Raw genomic sequence first — 12405 nt, forward strand, 5'->3', positions numbered from 1 at the left:
TATTTAACATAAATACACCTGCCGGCTGTTTAAATCCATTACTCCTTACTGTATATGTAGTGAGCATGAAGAGTAATTTACTCCTTCCCCTTGCCTGTTTGTATACAATGCAGGCTACCTGCTATGCATTTCTCGTGAGTGGTGCAAAGACACAAAAGTCATGAATCATGCACATGCTTTTTCACAGCAATTTCTTTCCACAAAAAATTCAAAGACTTTTGGGGAAAATAAATGTTTCTTTCAAGCCATTTAGAGGTTACTCAGTCCTACATTTTGCTAGCCCCTTCCGTGCAATAATAGGACAGCTTTTTACTCCCATTTATTTGCATCTCTTTATAAATCAGCTTCAATCCAGTCAAAAGAAAGATGCAGAAAGAGATCGGAATATCCTACCACAGACATCTTGATTTCAAAGCCCAGCTCCAGGTTGCTAGGTGACAGCTAGGCACATCTTCCTGAGAGCAGGTCAAAGCCAAAGCCCCGCCAAGCCAGGAAAGGCAAGGGAGAGCCCATCGCTCTTCTCCCAGAGGCCACACAGGGGATGAAAGCACCTTGTTTATGTACAATGTACGCAACTGTATGTTTCATCACAAGCATTGAAAGTTAACACTGAGGCAGGCAGAATGCTATTTTTTCCATCAGCCTCATCCAAAAGGTGTGCTGAAAGGTAATGCTTGGGAAATGGCAAGGATCTGTGAGCAGGTGAACTGGTGAAGCCTGGCCCGCAGTGGGTCTGTGCCTGCTCACTGACCAATTTTGATGTCTGAGAAGGATTTCCCACAGCCTATCCCTGTGCTGGGCGCTGATTCCAATGAAGCTTTCAGGACTTAGATGTTGAGATCTTTAACTTAACAGATCTTCAGTCTACCACTAGATGTGGTTGGAAACAGCTCAGGAGGCTAATTGTCCTCAATATTATACTTGTAGTGTTATTCTCAAAATAAAGCTAATCTAAAATACCGTATCAACTGTAAAAAAAGGTAAGAACAGACTGCAACAAACCAGGAGCTGCCCAGTGATGCCATCCAAGCAGCAGCTGATGATCTTACAAAATGTCACATCTGTTTTCCTGGTTCACTGTTGCAAGCGCTTAATTACGCTCACAAGAAAGATGAAAATTATTCTCAAGAGTCTAGAGATTTCAGGTGTAGGCTGAGGAATTCATACAGAAAAAGGGGAAGGGCTCAACTTTGTTCCATTATTCATTTATTTCCACTTGTGAACACAGCCTAATTTCAGGAAGTAGCTGTGATTTTTTCCTGTGACATCTTGTGTGATTTACTTCAGAACTCAATAAAGAAGAGAACAGTTCTTACAGTTCTGTTGACTTCACTGTTTCCTTTGAGGGTAATCAAGTTAAGAGCAAAACCGGTGGATCAGACTTAGACCAAGACAGGATAAAGTATTGTTCTTGAACTGCATAACGACTGGCATTCATTATGAGAGGTAGGAGGATTACAATATTTAAAGCATTCATTTTCTTGCATTGCAGTGCTGGATTTTCTAAAACCCATAGTCTTCTCTTTTTATTACCAAACTGATTTGTTTAAACACAAGCATTCTTCTGGGACAGATGTCTTTGGGGAAGAGAATCTCCTTTTAGGGATTCCTTGCCAATACTGGAGTTTAGTATCCCAAATAAGCTTTGGCACTCACGCCCTTTGTGCCTTTTAGTACTTGGAATTTGTGCTCAGATTTGCGCAGGTGCTCAGACTGCACCAGGGAAGTGGCTGAGTTGCTCCTCTCTGGCCCTTTGTCCTGTTTTTTTTTAATTTGCAAATTCTTGCTCCATTTACTCATCCCCATTACCGAGAATTCTGCATGTCAATAAAAGGGACATCTATAACATCTCTATATAAGATGGGCTCTAAATAAGAGGATTAGAGGGTGTTTCTTGGTTTACATCCAGATCTTCTGGACTATTTGGCATGGAGTAGCTGGATAGTTCTCCAGTCAGAAGACTGATAAAGTGAGTCACAGCCTTAAATGCCAGCAATATTTCTTCAAACTAGCATTTCTTTATGTTCACTGAAATTTTTTATTCTGAATGATAGTTCCTATTTTTATGACAGACTAGCCTTCCTCACTGCACTGTGTTTATTCTGTTCATACAGATTCTGTGCAGATAAATGCATGCGCTTCATTTAAGTACCAGAATAGCATCTGCTTGAATGGTTTACCTGACCAACAGTGGCATGCTCAGACTATAAAATTGTTTCAGACTCATAAAAAAGCTGTGCTCTCTCAAGTGTCATACTGGCTTGTAAGCAGACACACTTTAAACAGAAAGAAAAGCCAAACTCTACTTGTTTCTTACCAGCCTTTCCAAATCATCAAGAGAGGTAAGTTAAAGGTATTAAAACAGATCAAAGAAAGTATAGGCTATTGCAGGCAGGACACCTTCAGTCCCACTTTGTCTTTTCTGTGTTCGGTCATGAGGTAGGTTTGAAATGAACTGCAGAAAGGAAATTGGGAGAAACATTTCATCTGCCCAGGAGGAGGACACGTTCTTTCAAAACAGTAGTGTAACGGAGGGAAACCCCCACAAGTGTGGTCTGTTAATGAGTTGGTTTGAACAACGATGCATAAAGGTGGGATATAAAAACAGGTTTGTCCAAATTTCTACCCATCTGGACTGATGTTCTCCCTCTCTCAGGACACTTCTAGAACTGCAGCGAAGTGCAGTTCCTTTCCAATTGCAGGGAAACATGCCAGACAGCTCTGGAGTGGCCAGAGGAAAAGGTCCAGCCTGCAGAAAGGAGTGTCAGGCTCTGTAAGCACCAGACAGGAGAAATGTGGTTTCACAGGAACACATCCAGTGCCTTCCCCAAAAGCTCAGTAGCTCTGAGCTTTCTTTTTTTTTTTTTTTTTTTTTTTCTTTTTCTTGAGGTCCTCTGTGTCTATAACCTGTAACTTGGTATCTGTGGTGTCAAGGGAGACCTGGGAACTGATACCATTTGTAAGTCTGCTCCTAAGCCTAAAGCAAGCATGACATTTAGCCAGTAATTTGTGCTGTCTGCAATCACAGTCCCTCTAATCCAGGCATGCACTCGTATATGGGTAAGATCACATAAGGCATCTCTGAAAGAAAGATTAGTAAGAGATTCTGCAGGGAAGCCCCAGGCCTTTCTGCTCACTTTCATGGGACCATCTACATAACAGGGATAATCTGATCTCTCTAAATCAGTATTTGTACAGTTCCATTGATAATTTAGTATGCTGGGGTAGATATCACCTGAAGTTTTCCCATTTCCCAAATATGTTCACGCCTTCTCCTCACTGTCTTTCTTATGAGATCAGCTCCTTTTCCTTCCATCATCATTCAAAGATCTTTTAAAGGTGCTGGAGAAATACTGCTGGTCACCACCTCAAACTAGTCTGGAATGAGACAAATACAGAATTTGTTCTTCATGCCAGCATCTATCACCCTAAAACATTCTTGTTTCTCATACTATTCTTTTTAACCTCATACTCTTCAGCTGTCTCTCCTTGCCTGCTCTTTATTCTTTTATTCTTATTTTTCAAAGGAATTATAGTGCATTTTAGCTCTGATGTCTTTTCATGTTGCCTGCCACAGCCTGTGAGTGAGTTATATTTTCCTCCCGTCAGCCTTTTAACATGGCTGCATAATTCCCCCAATTCCTCCATATTTTTTAAGGTCCAAAAAATCTGATCAAAAGTCAATCACGGAAGTCACAGTGGCTTCCTCGGGAGCCTTGTCAAGATGGAATATTACTGTGCAGCCACATTGTGCAACCGGGTTTTTGGATACACTTTGAATGACGCTGAAACCTTGAGCTGTTTGGGAACATTGGTTCCAAATTGTCCCATTAAGCTTCCTTTCTGTATCAGCTCTGGAATATAACTACAGACTACTTTCTATACCTGAAAATTGCGGTCTTGTCAGTTTTGGATTCTTCTTTAATTTATCTATTTTTTTTAGTTTCCAAGCACCTGTGTGGTAAGGATCCTGTGTAATAATTAGGTTATGCGTGACCCAGAATATCAGGAATATTCCTGCAGGTCATGGTTGGATAGGTACCTCTTGAGTGACATTGATACTATGAAGATATTTCTCCTTTGCTAATAATGAAAAGAGGAAAGTATTTGTGCCTTCAGTTTTAGTTCATTTAATTTCCATTGTAGGCAGAGGATCCCTAATAGCACAAGGAGGAATATCGCTTTGGCACTAATCCTCAACTCTTGAGTTTCCCCATTCAAACTGTAGGTGCACAGTGACACCTTCTGGAAGGTTGTAATGAGAGTTACTGAGCACCTTCCTTCCATCATCTTGAAACTCACGATTTTTATGCGTAGAAGCTAGTCTTTTTCCGGTCAACAGTTTGCCCAGATCTTTGGTACAGGTTCTCTGATGTCTTTGGGACATACACTAACAGAACATTGTTGTGATGGGAGAATTATTTTTTTTTTAATCAACCCAAACCTGTAGGGTTTTTTAACGATTCCAAATAATTCAAAGGTTTATGGGGGGAAGAAAAAAAAAAAGTTAGAGGATAGAATTAGAGATGTATGTTAACCTCGTGATTTAAAAAAAAAATGTAGATGGCATTACATTTTCAACTATTTATTGACATACAGAAGGTGAGAGGGTCAGACAGAATATAGTGAGTCTTCAATTTGCCAAACATGGCAAATGAAAGACACAGTTTCTTAATGCAGTCACACTTCAGCAAAGGGTTCATTTTTTAAATGTGTCATATTGCAATTTCTAATTAGACCTTCTTTGCCCAAGCTGCCGGCTTCCTGGGTAGTCTGTCAATCTGCCAGAAACTCTGAGTCACCAAGGATTTTAAGCACACAAGTTGTGCCACAGAACTCCATCCGAGGGCTCACGAACCCCACGGTGCCTGCATGCATCAGCTGGACTGGGGCCAAAATGGGGAGCAGAGCCCTCGCCAAGATGACGCTGGTGCTCTAAAACCCAGCATTCGGTCCCGTTACTGGAAAACATCTCCTTATTTCTAATACATAATTCCATCTCAAAGATTATTTCTCTTTAAGCTTTGTCTTCCTTGGAAGTAACAAAGATGTGATATGTAGGAGTGGAAAAGAAACAGGGTTGTGAGTGGAGACAGAAGAGGCTAATTTCCAGACTTCCTGAGACTTTGGAGTAGAGGCTGACTGACATAAATACTGAGGCTGAGAGTTTTGGCAGAACATACATCTGGGATTGGCCAACGCTCAGAAAGTACATCACCCTAGAAAATAACCTTACGGTGCTGAAATAATTAGCAAACTACTAGGCAGAGCCATCAATAGCAAACAATTCTGGCTACACTGAGATCTAAGCCAAGTCTAACCATTATGAGAACATTTCAAGCATTAGTCCCAACATAATGCAGTCACAGGTTGTAGCATGGGACTTTGAGGAAACTTAATGCTCCAGCAAAAGACTAAGAGAAACCCTATGCTCTACCTATGTGCTACTGAACAGTTACATTTTGACAGTACGAATGACATGGCATTGGGAGGAAATTCCCACTGTGACTTTCACACTTGGGCTTACACAAAATAAATTCTACTGGCGAATTAATGCATTGCTATTAACGTTGATGAAAAATCAAGCACTAACAGGCATACCTGCATGTGGGATAAGTTTGTTAATGCTCTGTGGACCCATGCAGATCTATGGTTAGTTTTACATGTTTGAAGATTCCGGTTTATTCTGCCTCCCATCAACACTGAACCTACATCTTCTATTTGAAATCAATTGCTAACAGATCCATTAAGTTAAGTTACTTACACCTGTAAGGAACTGATGTTGAAAGAATATACATATTTAAAAGTTCAACAAAGCTGTTTCCCATAATATCACTGGCATTATGTTCACTTCAAAATATGGTTACTTAAAATGCATCTTTTTAAAGCGTATGTATATATATTTTACATTTTAAATTTTTATTAAGGAATAAGATAAAGCAAATACCAGAATACTGCTGATATATAAAGAAAATCTAAGTCCAGCTAAAGACCCTGGAGACTCATTTTACTTCAGAAAATATCTCCTCTCCCAGAAAAGCCTATCAGTCTTCAAAGTGATTTGTAACAAGTGCACTTTCCTGCCAATGAAAATAGTCGAAAATGGATTCTTACTTTCTGTTTGAATTGCTCCCTAATTCACTATGAATCAGCTCCATTCAATGGTCTAGAAACTCTCTATTTAACAACTGAAGTGAGCAGGAAACACTAAAATAGACTAGTACCCATAAGCCACCATACAAATGTGTATGACCTCTCCTTGGGCAAGGAGCGGGAGTTCAGATGTGAGGCCCAGCAATCTGTCCTAACACCTTAAAGCAAAACAGGCCCCAAAAGAGCTAGTATGTGCATTATGTCACCCATTGAAGTGTGACTGCAAGAATGTTGGAATACAATGTTATTAAAATACAGATACATGTTCTATATTGCCTTTCTTATAACCTGTTCTTAACATTTTAAATGAGAACAAATTAAAAAAAAAGCTGCCATACAAGTTTTCAGTAGTAATAAAATAATAATAGTAGTAGTAATAACAACAACAATAACAAGTTTCTTCATTTCCACAAAGGCAAAATTAGGAAAATATATTAACTGGGACAAGTCTGCAGAAAAGAGAGGCTGGAGTCGAAACATAGAAAGGGACAATATTAAATAGCAAGGGCACCCTTAGATAAAGCCATTCCTTTCTGATGTAGAATAAAAGAAAACTACTGCATGCAGGATAGACTTCCCTCCTAAAAGTTTATCAATAACTTATGTAGACTTAATGTGAAATGTTCAGGAAAGTCTAGCAAAGAGATTTTTTTTTTATTTTCTAATGCCTTACATTCTAGCAGCTAATATCAATATTGAAATTGAATCCTGATTTAATATTTACCTTGTACGTTACAAACAAAGGTGCCACTACATGGGATAATTTTATTAAATACACAGTTCATGCATAAACACTCCATTTTTCATAAGGTATTTTTTGGAATAGAACCAAGACCCAGGCCCAATACTCCCATGCCTAACTAGATTGTGAAGTTGTTCACATGTTGGTTTCTCTCTGCCCTAGTGAACTTCAATGAACCTGTACAAAGTAGGGCAGCAGTGGGGACTAAGAGTACAATCACAGACATGCATGTGCAGAGAAAGCTACTCTGATGACTGAGGGCATTTTCCTTCACACATGAGAAATGCATGCTCAAATTCCTTTTAGGCAGAGGAAAGGGTTCAGTCTGTGTCTCTCAGTCTTAAAGTCCCTCAGCTTTAAACCCTGTTTCAACAAAGTTCAAGCATTCGTTTATGCAGTTCTGCATATTATTCAGACATCAGCCTGCATCCATTATTCAGGGAGGAAGGAGAAGAAGATGCCTATTTCACCAATTTTGAGAGGACTTTAAGTCTCCAAGCCGCTCAGCGGTTTCAGGATTTGGGTGGTTGTGCAGCTATGCAATGATGCAGATGTACCTGTCTACAGAGCTAGGTAGAGTAGTCTACAAACATCAAACACTGGAAGAGGCTCAGCTCAGGTGGCTTTTTTTGTCTAACACCATTCATGCTAGGGAGCATGACTACCATCTTTTTATACAATACTACGCACTATAATTATGCATCATTAATGTAGTCTAGAGAGGGCTTAGGGGAGTCACATCCACTCACCGCTCTGAGAAATGACTGCCCTTCCTGGCAGAGTGACTAGGAGCTGGATTCAAAGGCCAGTGGTGGTACCAGGTGTTTTGGTCTTGGTCTCAGGACACGTGAAGAACCACCTTGGTACACTTACTGAGACTTTCTTCCTTTTTCCCTGCTGAGGAGTGTGGCATTATCATTTAATCCTAATTGTCAAGCCTATAATACCTCCACAGGTCCTGTCTGGGCCTTGACAATTGTAATTCAGCACCGAAGTGTATTTAACATCCCAGTCGTGTGCTTTGTGCCATGACCAAAAGGGCAGAGATTTGCAGAAGGACTCCTTGCCACCAGGCAGGAGAAATAATAAGTGGGGGTGTGGGGCGGGAATCAACCTTTCTATTTTTTCCGCTCTCCTGGGAACATTGTCCAGCTTCCACCCTAGTTCACCTCTCCAAACAGACCTAGGGGAACTCTCTGCTGCTAAGCAACAGCAAGCGCTCCTTATGTGCAGGAATGGCAGCTCTCCCCGCAGGTCTCAGCTCCAACGAGCACCTTCCCCTGGCACCATCGGCACCACAGCCCTGTTCTCCCCTTGCAGCAGCAGCGGTGGCTTTGGCTTTCCCAGGGCAGCGCCATCACTGTGGGGAGGGCTTTCTTCACACTGTGCAGACCTCAGTTCCTCTCTGTCTCTTTAACGTCAGGAGAATGGTCGCAGGCCAGAAATGGGGAAGATGTTTCGGGAAGGGCTGGGCCTTGTTGAAAAAACGGAGCCCTGAACAGGAACGGGCAGAAATCATTGCTGGAGAAAAGGGAGGCAGAGCCCGAATGGCAGTGATGTCTGTCCGTTCCTGTTCCGGGCTCATGCTCTTACCTGGCGGCTTCCTCCCTCCGGGGCACCGACACTCACCGGGAAGGGGAAGATGGTGCTGCCCAGCCGCTTGCAGACCGGAGCGGGCTCGCCGAGCTGCCCGGCCACCCCCGAGCCGCGGGAGGGGCGGGAGGCCGGGGGGGGGGGGGCAGATTCAGGACCCTGGACAGGGCCGGGCGGCGGCGGCGCGGAGAGGGCGGCTGCGCTCCGCTCCGCTCCGCTCCGCGGTGCCGGCCGGCCGCCGCAGCTCCTCCCGCCGACTGTGGGCGGCTTTTTGGGTGGGGGGTTTGGGGGGTGCTCTTGGCGCGTAGGTTGTTAAGTGGCCAACCTCGTCCCCGTGCTGCTCCGGCACTGTGGCCAGCCCCGAACCCCCAGGGGCGCTGGCTCGGCAGGAGAAGGTCTCCTCCAGTCCCTACCTAAAGGGCCGGCTTAGGAAAGTTAAAAACACAGAGCGTGCCTGCGAAGGGGTGAGGGGTAGCCCCGAGCACCCGGGGACCGACCGGTGGGCATTCGAGTCTGCCACCCCTCGGATTAGCACCGCGGTGGAGGGGCTCCGCTCGGGGCTGGTCTGTGCAGGGCGCCCGCCTGCCCCCCTCGGTAATGTTTATTTTGTGTTTCTCTCTCTCTCTCTCTCTCTCCCTCTCCCCCCCCCCCCCTCGCCCCTGTTCACCCGCTCCCACACCTCCCCCGCACGCCGCAGCCTCCGAGGCCTGCCGGGCCCCTCGCCCCGCTGTCAGCTCTCCTCTCCAGCCCCTTCCTGCGGCCGCAGCTCCCCGCCCGCCGGCCCTGCCCGCGCTTCGTCTCGGCGCCCCGTCGAGACGCCCCGGGGCCCCCCCGCTTCGGCCCCACGAGCTTGGCGGCGCTGCTGGCCGGCAGCAGGGCGGCCGCCCGCTGCCCGCTCGCCGCCCTGCTGCGGGGCCGCTGGGCTGAGCCGCCGCCGGCCCCCGCCCCGGCCCCGGCCCCGCCGCCGCCGCCGCCGCCCAGCCGCCTCCCCCCGGAGCGCCGGAGATGCCCGGCGTGCCACGGAGCCGCGCCGCCGCAGCCCCGCGCTGCCCCCGAGCCGCCCGGCGCTGTGAGTACCGCTCCTGGGGCCGCGTCCGCCCCTTCCTCCTCCTCCTCCTCCCCGCGCCGGGGAAGCCGCTGTCCGCCCACGTGCCCCCAGCCGGCACCGGCGGGGGAGTCTCGGGGGCGCTGGGTGAGCCCCCCCCCCCCCGGCTGAGAGCCCCAGGCTCCGCAGGCAAAGCCCACCGCTCCCCGTCTGCCGTTCCCGTCGCTCCCCGGGTCCGCTGGCTCCAGCGAGGCGGGTCCTGCGGCCGCCGTGCTCCGCACCCGGTCCGCGGCGGGAAGGGAGCAGCCCCGACGGCAGGGCTGCCCGCCGGGTCTCCCGGTCACCGGCGGCAGGGACGCGTTCACGCAGCGCATCGGCCTCGTTTTCACGGGGAGACCGTGTCGCCCTGCCCAGGGTCCCGTTAACCCTCGTCCCGCCGACGGCCGCGCTGCGCCCTCCAGGGCAGGCGGCGTCGGGGACCGCCCGGGGGGCGGCCGCGGTGGCGGGACGTTATCGGGGAGACGGACCCCAAAACGTGGCGGTGGCGGCAAGGGCGCTGCCGAGAGAGCCGCCCCGGAGGAGCGGGCGGAGCGCCGAGCCCGGCGGCCCCTGCCCGCCGTCCCGCGTGGGGCCGGCCACGCACGCCTTGCCGGGGCCGCGCTGCGCGGCTGCGGCGGCCGGGCGACGCCGTGCCCCGCTACAGCGGGAGGGGTAGAGCGAGGCAGCCCGGCGGCGGCGAGCTGCGCGCCTCCGGAGGACGGGAGGCGGCCGCGGGGGGAGGGAGGGGAGAGGTATCCCTGCGGTTACTTAAAATGCGAGCGTGCTCCGGTGCCGGGTTTATAAGCGCGGCTCTCGTCTACGGCATCCATGATCCTTAAGGCACCGGGACCGAGCCCCGCGGCGGCTCCGCCGCCTCTTCAAGCCCTTCCCACTCCCTCCCCTGGGCGCACACACGCTCGCTCGCACACGCACAGCCTCACGCCGGCGTCTCCGGCGCTTCTCCCCCCGGCGCCGGCCCCATGGCTCCCCCCGCGCCCTCCCCAGCCCCCCACCGCCGTGCGGCCGCCGCTCCCGCTGCAAACCGCCCCTGAGCCGCAGCGGGCCCCGGGGCTCGCCTCGCCTCGCCTCGCCTCGCCGCGGGCGGCCCGGCGGCGGCCCGCCCCGTCCTGCCGGGGCCGGGGCGAGGAGCGCGGAGCTGCCGGCCTCGGTGTCCGTCCCCCCCCGCCCCCGGCCCCGGCTCCGGCCACGGCGAGCGAAGCCCACCCGCGACCGCGGCCGGCAGCGTGAAAGGAGCCCGCGAGGGCCGGGCGCATGCGCGGGGCTGGCGAGCCGCCGTCCCCGGGCGCGCAGCCCGCCGCTACCGGAGGGGAAGCGGGCGAGGTCTCCCGGCGGGGCCCCGCCGCCGACACCGTAAGTACCGCTCGGTCCCGCCCGACGGGCACCGCGGGCGCCCCGGGCAGGCGCGGGCTCCTCGCCGGCAGCCGCGACCCCCGCGCCGCAGCCGGGGCCGCAGCCGGGTGCGGCGGGACGGGACGGGACGGGACGGGACGGGACGGGCGGCGCTGCCGGCGGCGGCCCCCGCGGCCGGGGCGGGCGAGCGGCCGCGGCCAAAGGCCCTTCCCCCGGTCTCCCGGAGGGTGGGGAGCCGCCAGCCGGGACGCTGGGGCTCGCACCGCCCCGACCCTCTCCCCGCCGGCTCCCCAGCGCAGGGCCCCAGTAGCACCCGGCTGCCGCCGGCCCCGGGAGCGAGGGCACGACCCCTCCCCGCCGGCTCGGCCCCGCCGCCGCTCCCCGGGGCGGGATCGCGCCCCGCTCCGCGCCGCCTCCCTCGGCCCGGCGCGGGTGACGCCTCGGCCGGGCTCCCGCCCTGCGCCCGGGGACCCTTCCTTCTTTTTTTTCGGGAGTGCGGGTGAAGCTAGGGCAGCGTCCGTCACCCCCCGGCCCTCGGTGAAGGGAGTCCTGCGGCACCGCCGGGCTCGGGGCCCTCGGCTCCCCTGCGAACTCGGAGACGAGTAGCAACAGGCAAGTGTTTCCATAGGGACTCCCCCAGGCTCAGCCCGCCGCTCCGTGCATCCGCGGGCGAGAGAAAGAGCCCTTCCCGAGCTCTGTCGTTAGCTAGCGGCAGTCGGTAATGAAAATTGGACGCAACTGCAGAAGGTGAAACAAGATTATCCTTGTACGTGCTAGTAAGAGTTAAAGTGATTTGATACCGACGTAATTTACTTGATGCAACCGCTGCATCATTTCATTTTTTGCTGTGGAAAAATGTAAGATCAAAACTTTTCGTACAGTGCCGTTGGTATGACATAACGGTGCGGAGTCTCTCCTGGTACCTCTGCGCCCACTGCACAAACAGAACATCGGCATCAGATCCAGCGCCGCGCGGAGCTGTGTACTGTGGTGCCGGTAACGCCGTTGCTGTACTACAGGACCAAAAACCAGCCACCACTAGTTCAACTAAACGGAGCAGCGAAATCACTATCAGCTAGGCAAGGCAGAGCTGTGGTCAGGTTAAAATTAGGAGTGTCTTTGTAAACTAAGAGCAGGTTCAAGCCAACTGAATGTAAAACCAGCACTATGTTTTATAAAATGCTCTAAGATGGGAGAACAGTTACTTGATTTCCCCTTTAATTTCTTATCTAGCCCCCCCATCAATATTTATTTTGATATCTTTACCCTGGGTCCCAAATAGTTAATGATGGAAGCAACGCCTCAGCTGTCACACACCTCTCGGCTCCTTGGAAAGAACAGTGCACATTTTTCAAAGTGAGTAGGGATGTTTGAGGGCTCAGCTTGAAGTACCAGGAAGGAGTTTTCAGAGTAGAAGGTTTCTGCGTCTCTTGGAGCCCAGGGCGCACAAGCTGATGAACCC

The 12405-nt window shown here is 50.8% G+C and overlaps 1 protein-coding gene across 2 annotated transcripts in view; it reads left to right on the forward strand.

Moving 5' to 3' along the window:
• RGS20 (regulator of G protein signaling 20) overlaps nucleotides 1–12405 on the forward strand; it is a 39696-nt gene that overhangs the window by 8743 nt on the left and 18548 nt on the right. The window contains exon 1 of one of the 2 annotated variants that reach the window (XM_075024322.1): nucleotides 10845–10943. The exons of the other annotated variant lie outside the window; for it this stretch is intronic. Within the exon in view, the coding sequence (XP_074880423.1) occupies nucleotides 10845–10943 (99 nt within the window). Of the gene's footprint in view, nucleotides 1–10844; nucleotides 10944–12405 lie in introns of those variants that run through there. 2 annotated transcript variants of the gene reach the window in all.

This window comes from Buteo buteo, chromosome 3, assembly GCF_964188355.1.
Source record: "Buteo buteo chromosome 3, bButBut1.hap1.1, whole genome shotgun sequence".
NCBI lineage: Eukaryota > Metazoa > Chordata > Aves > Accipitriformes > Accipitridae > Buteo > Buteo buteo.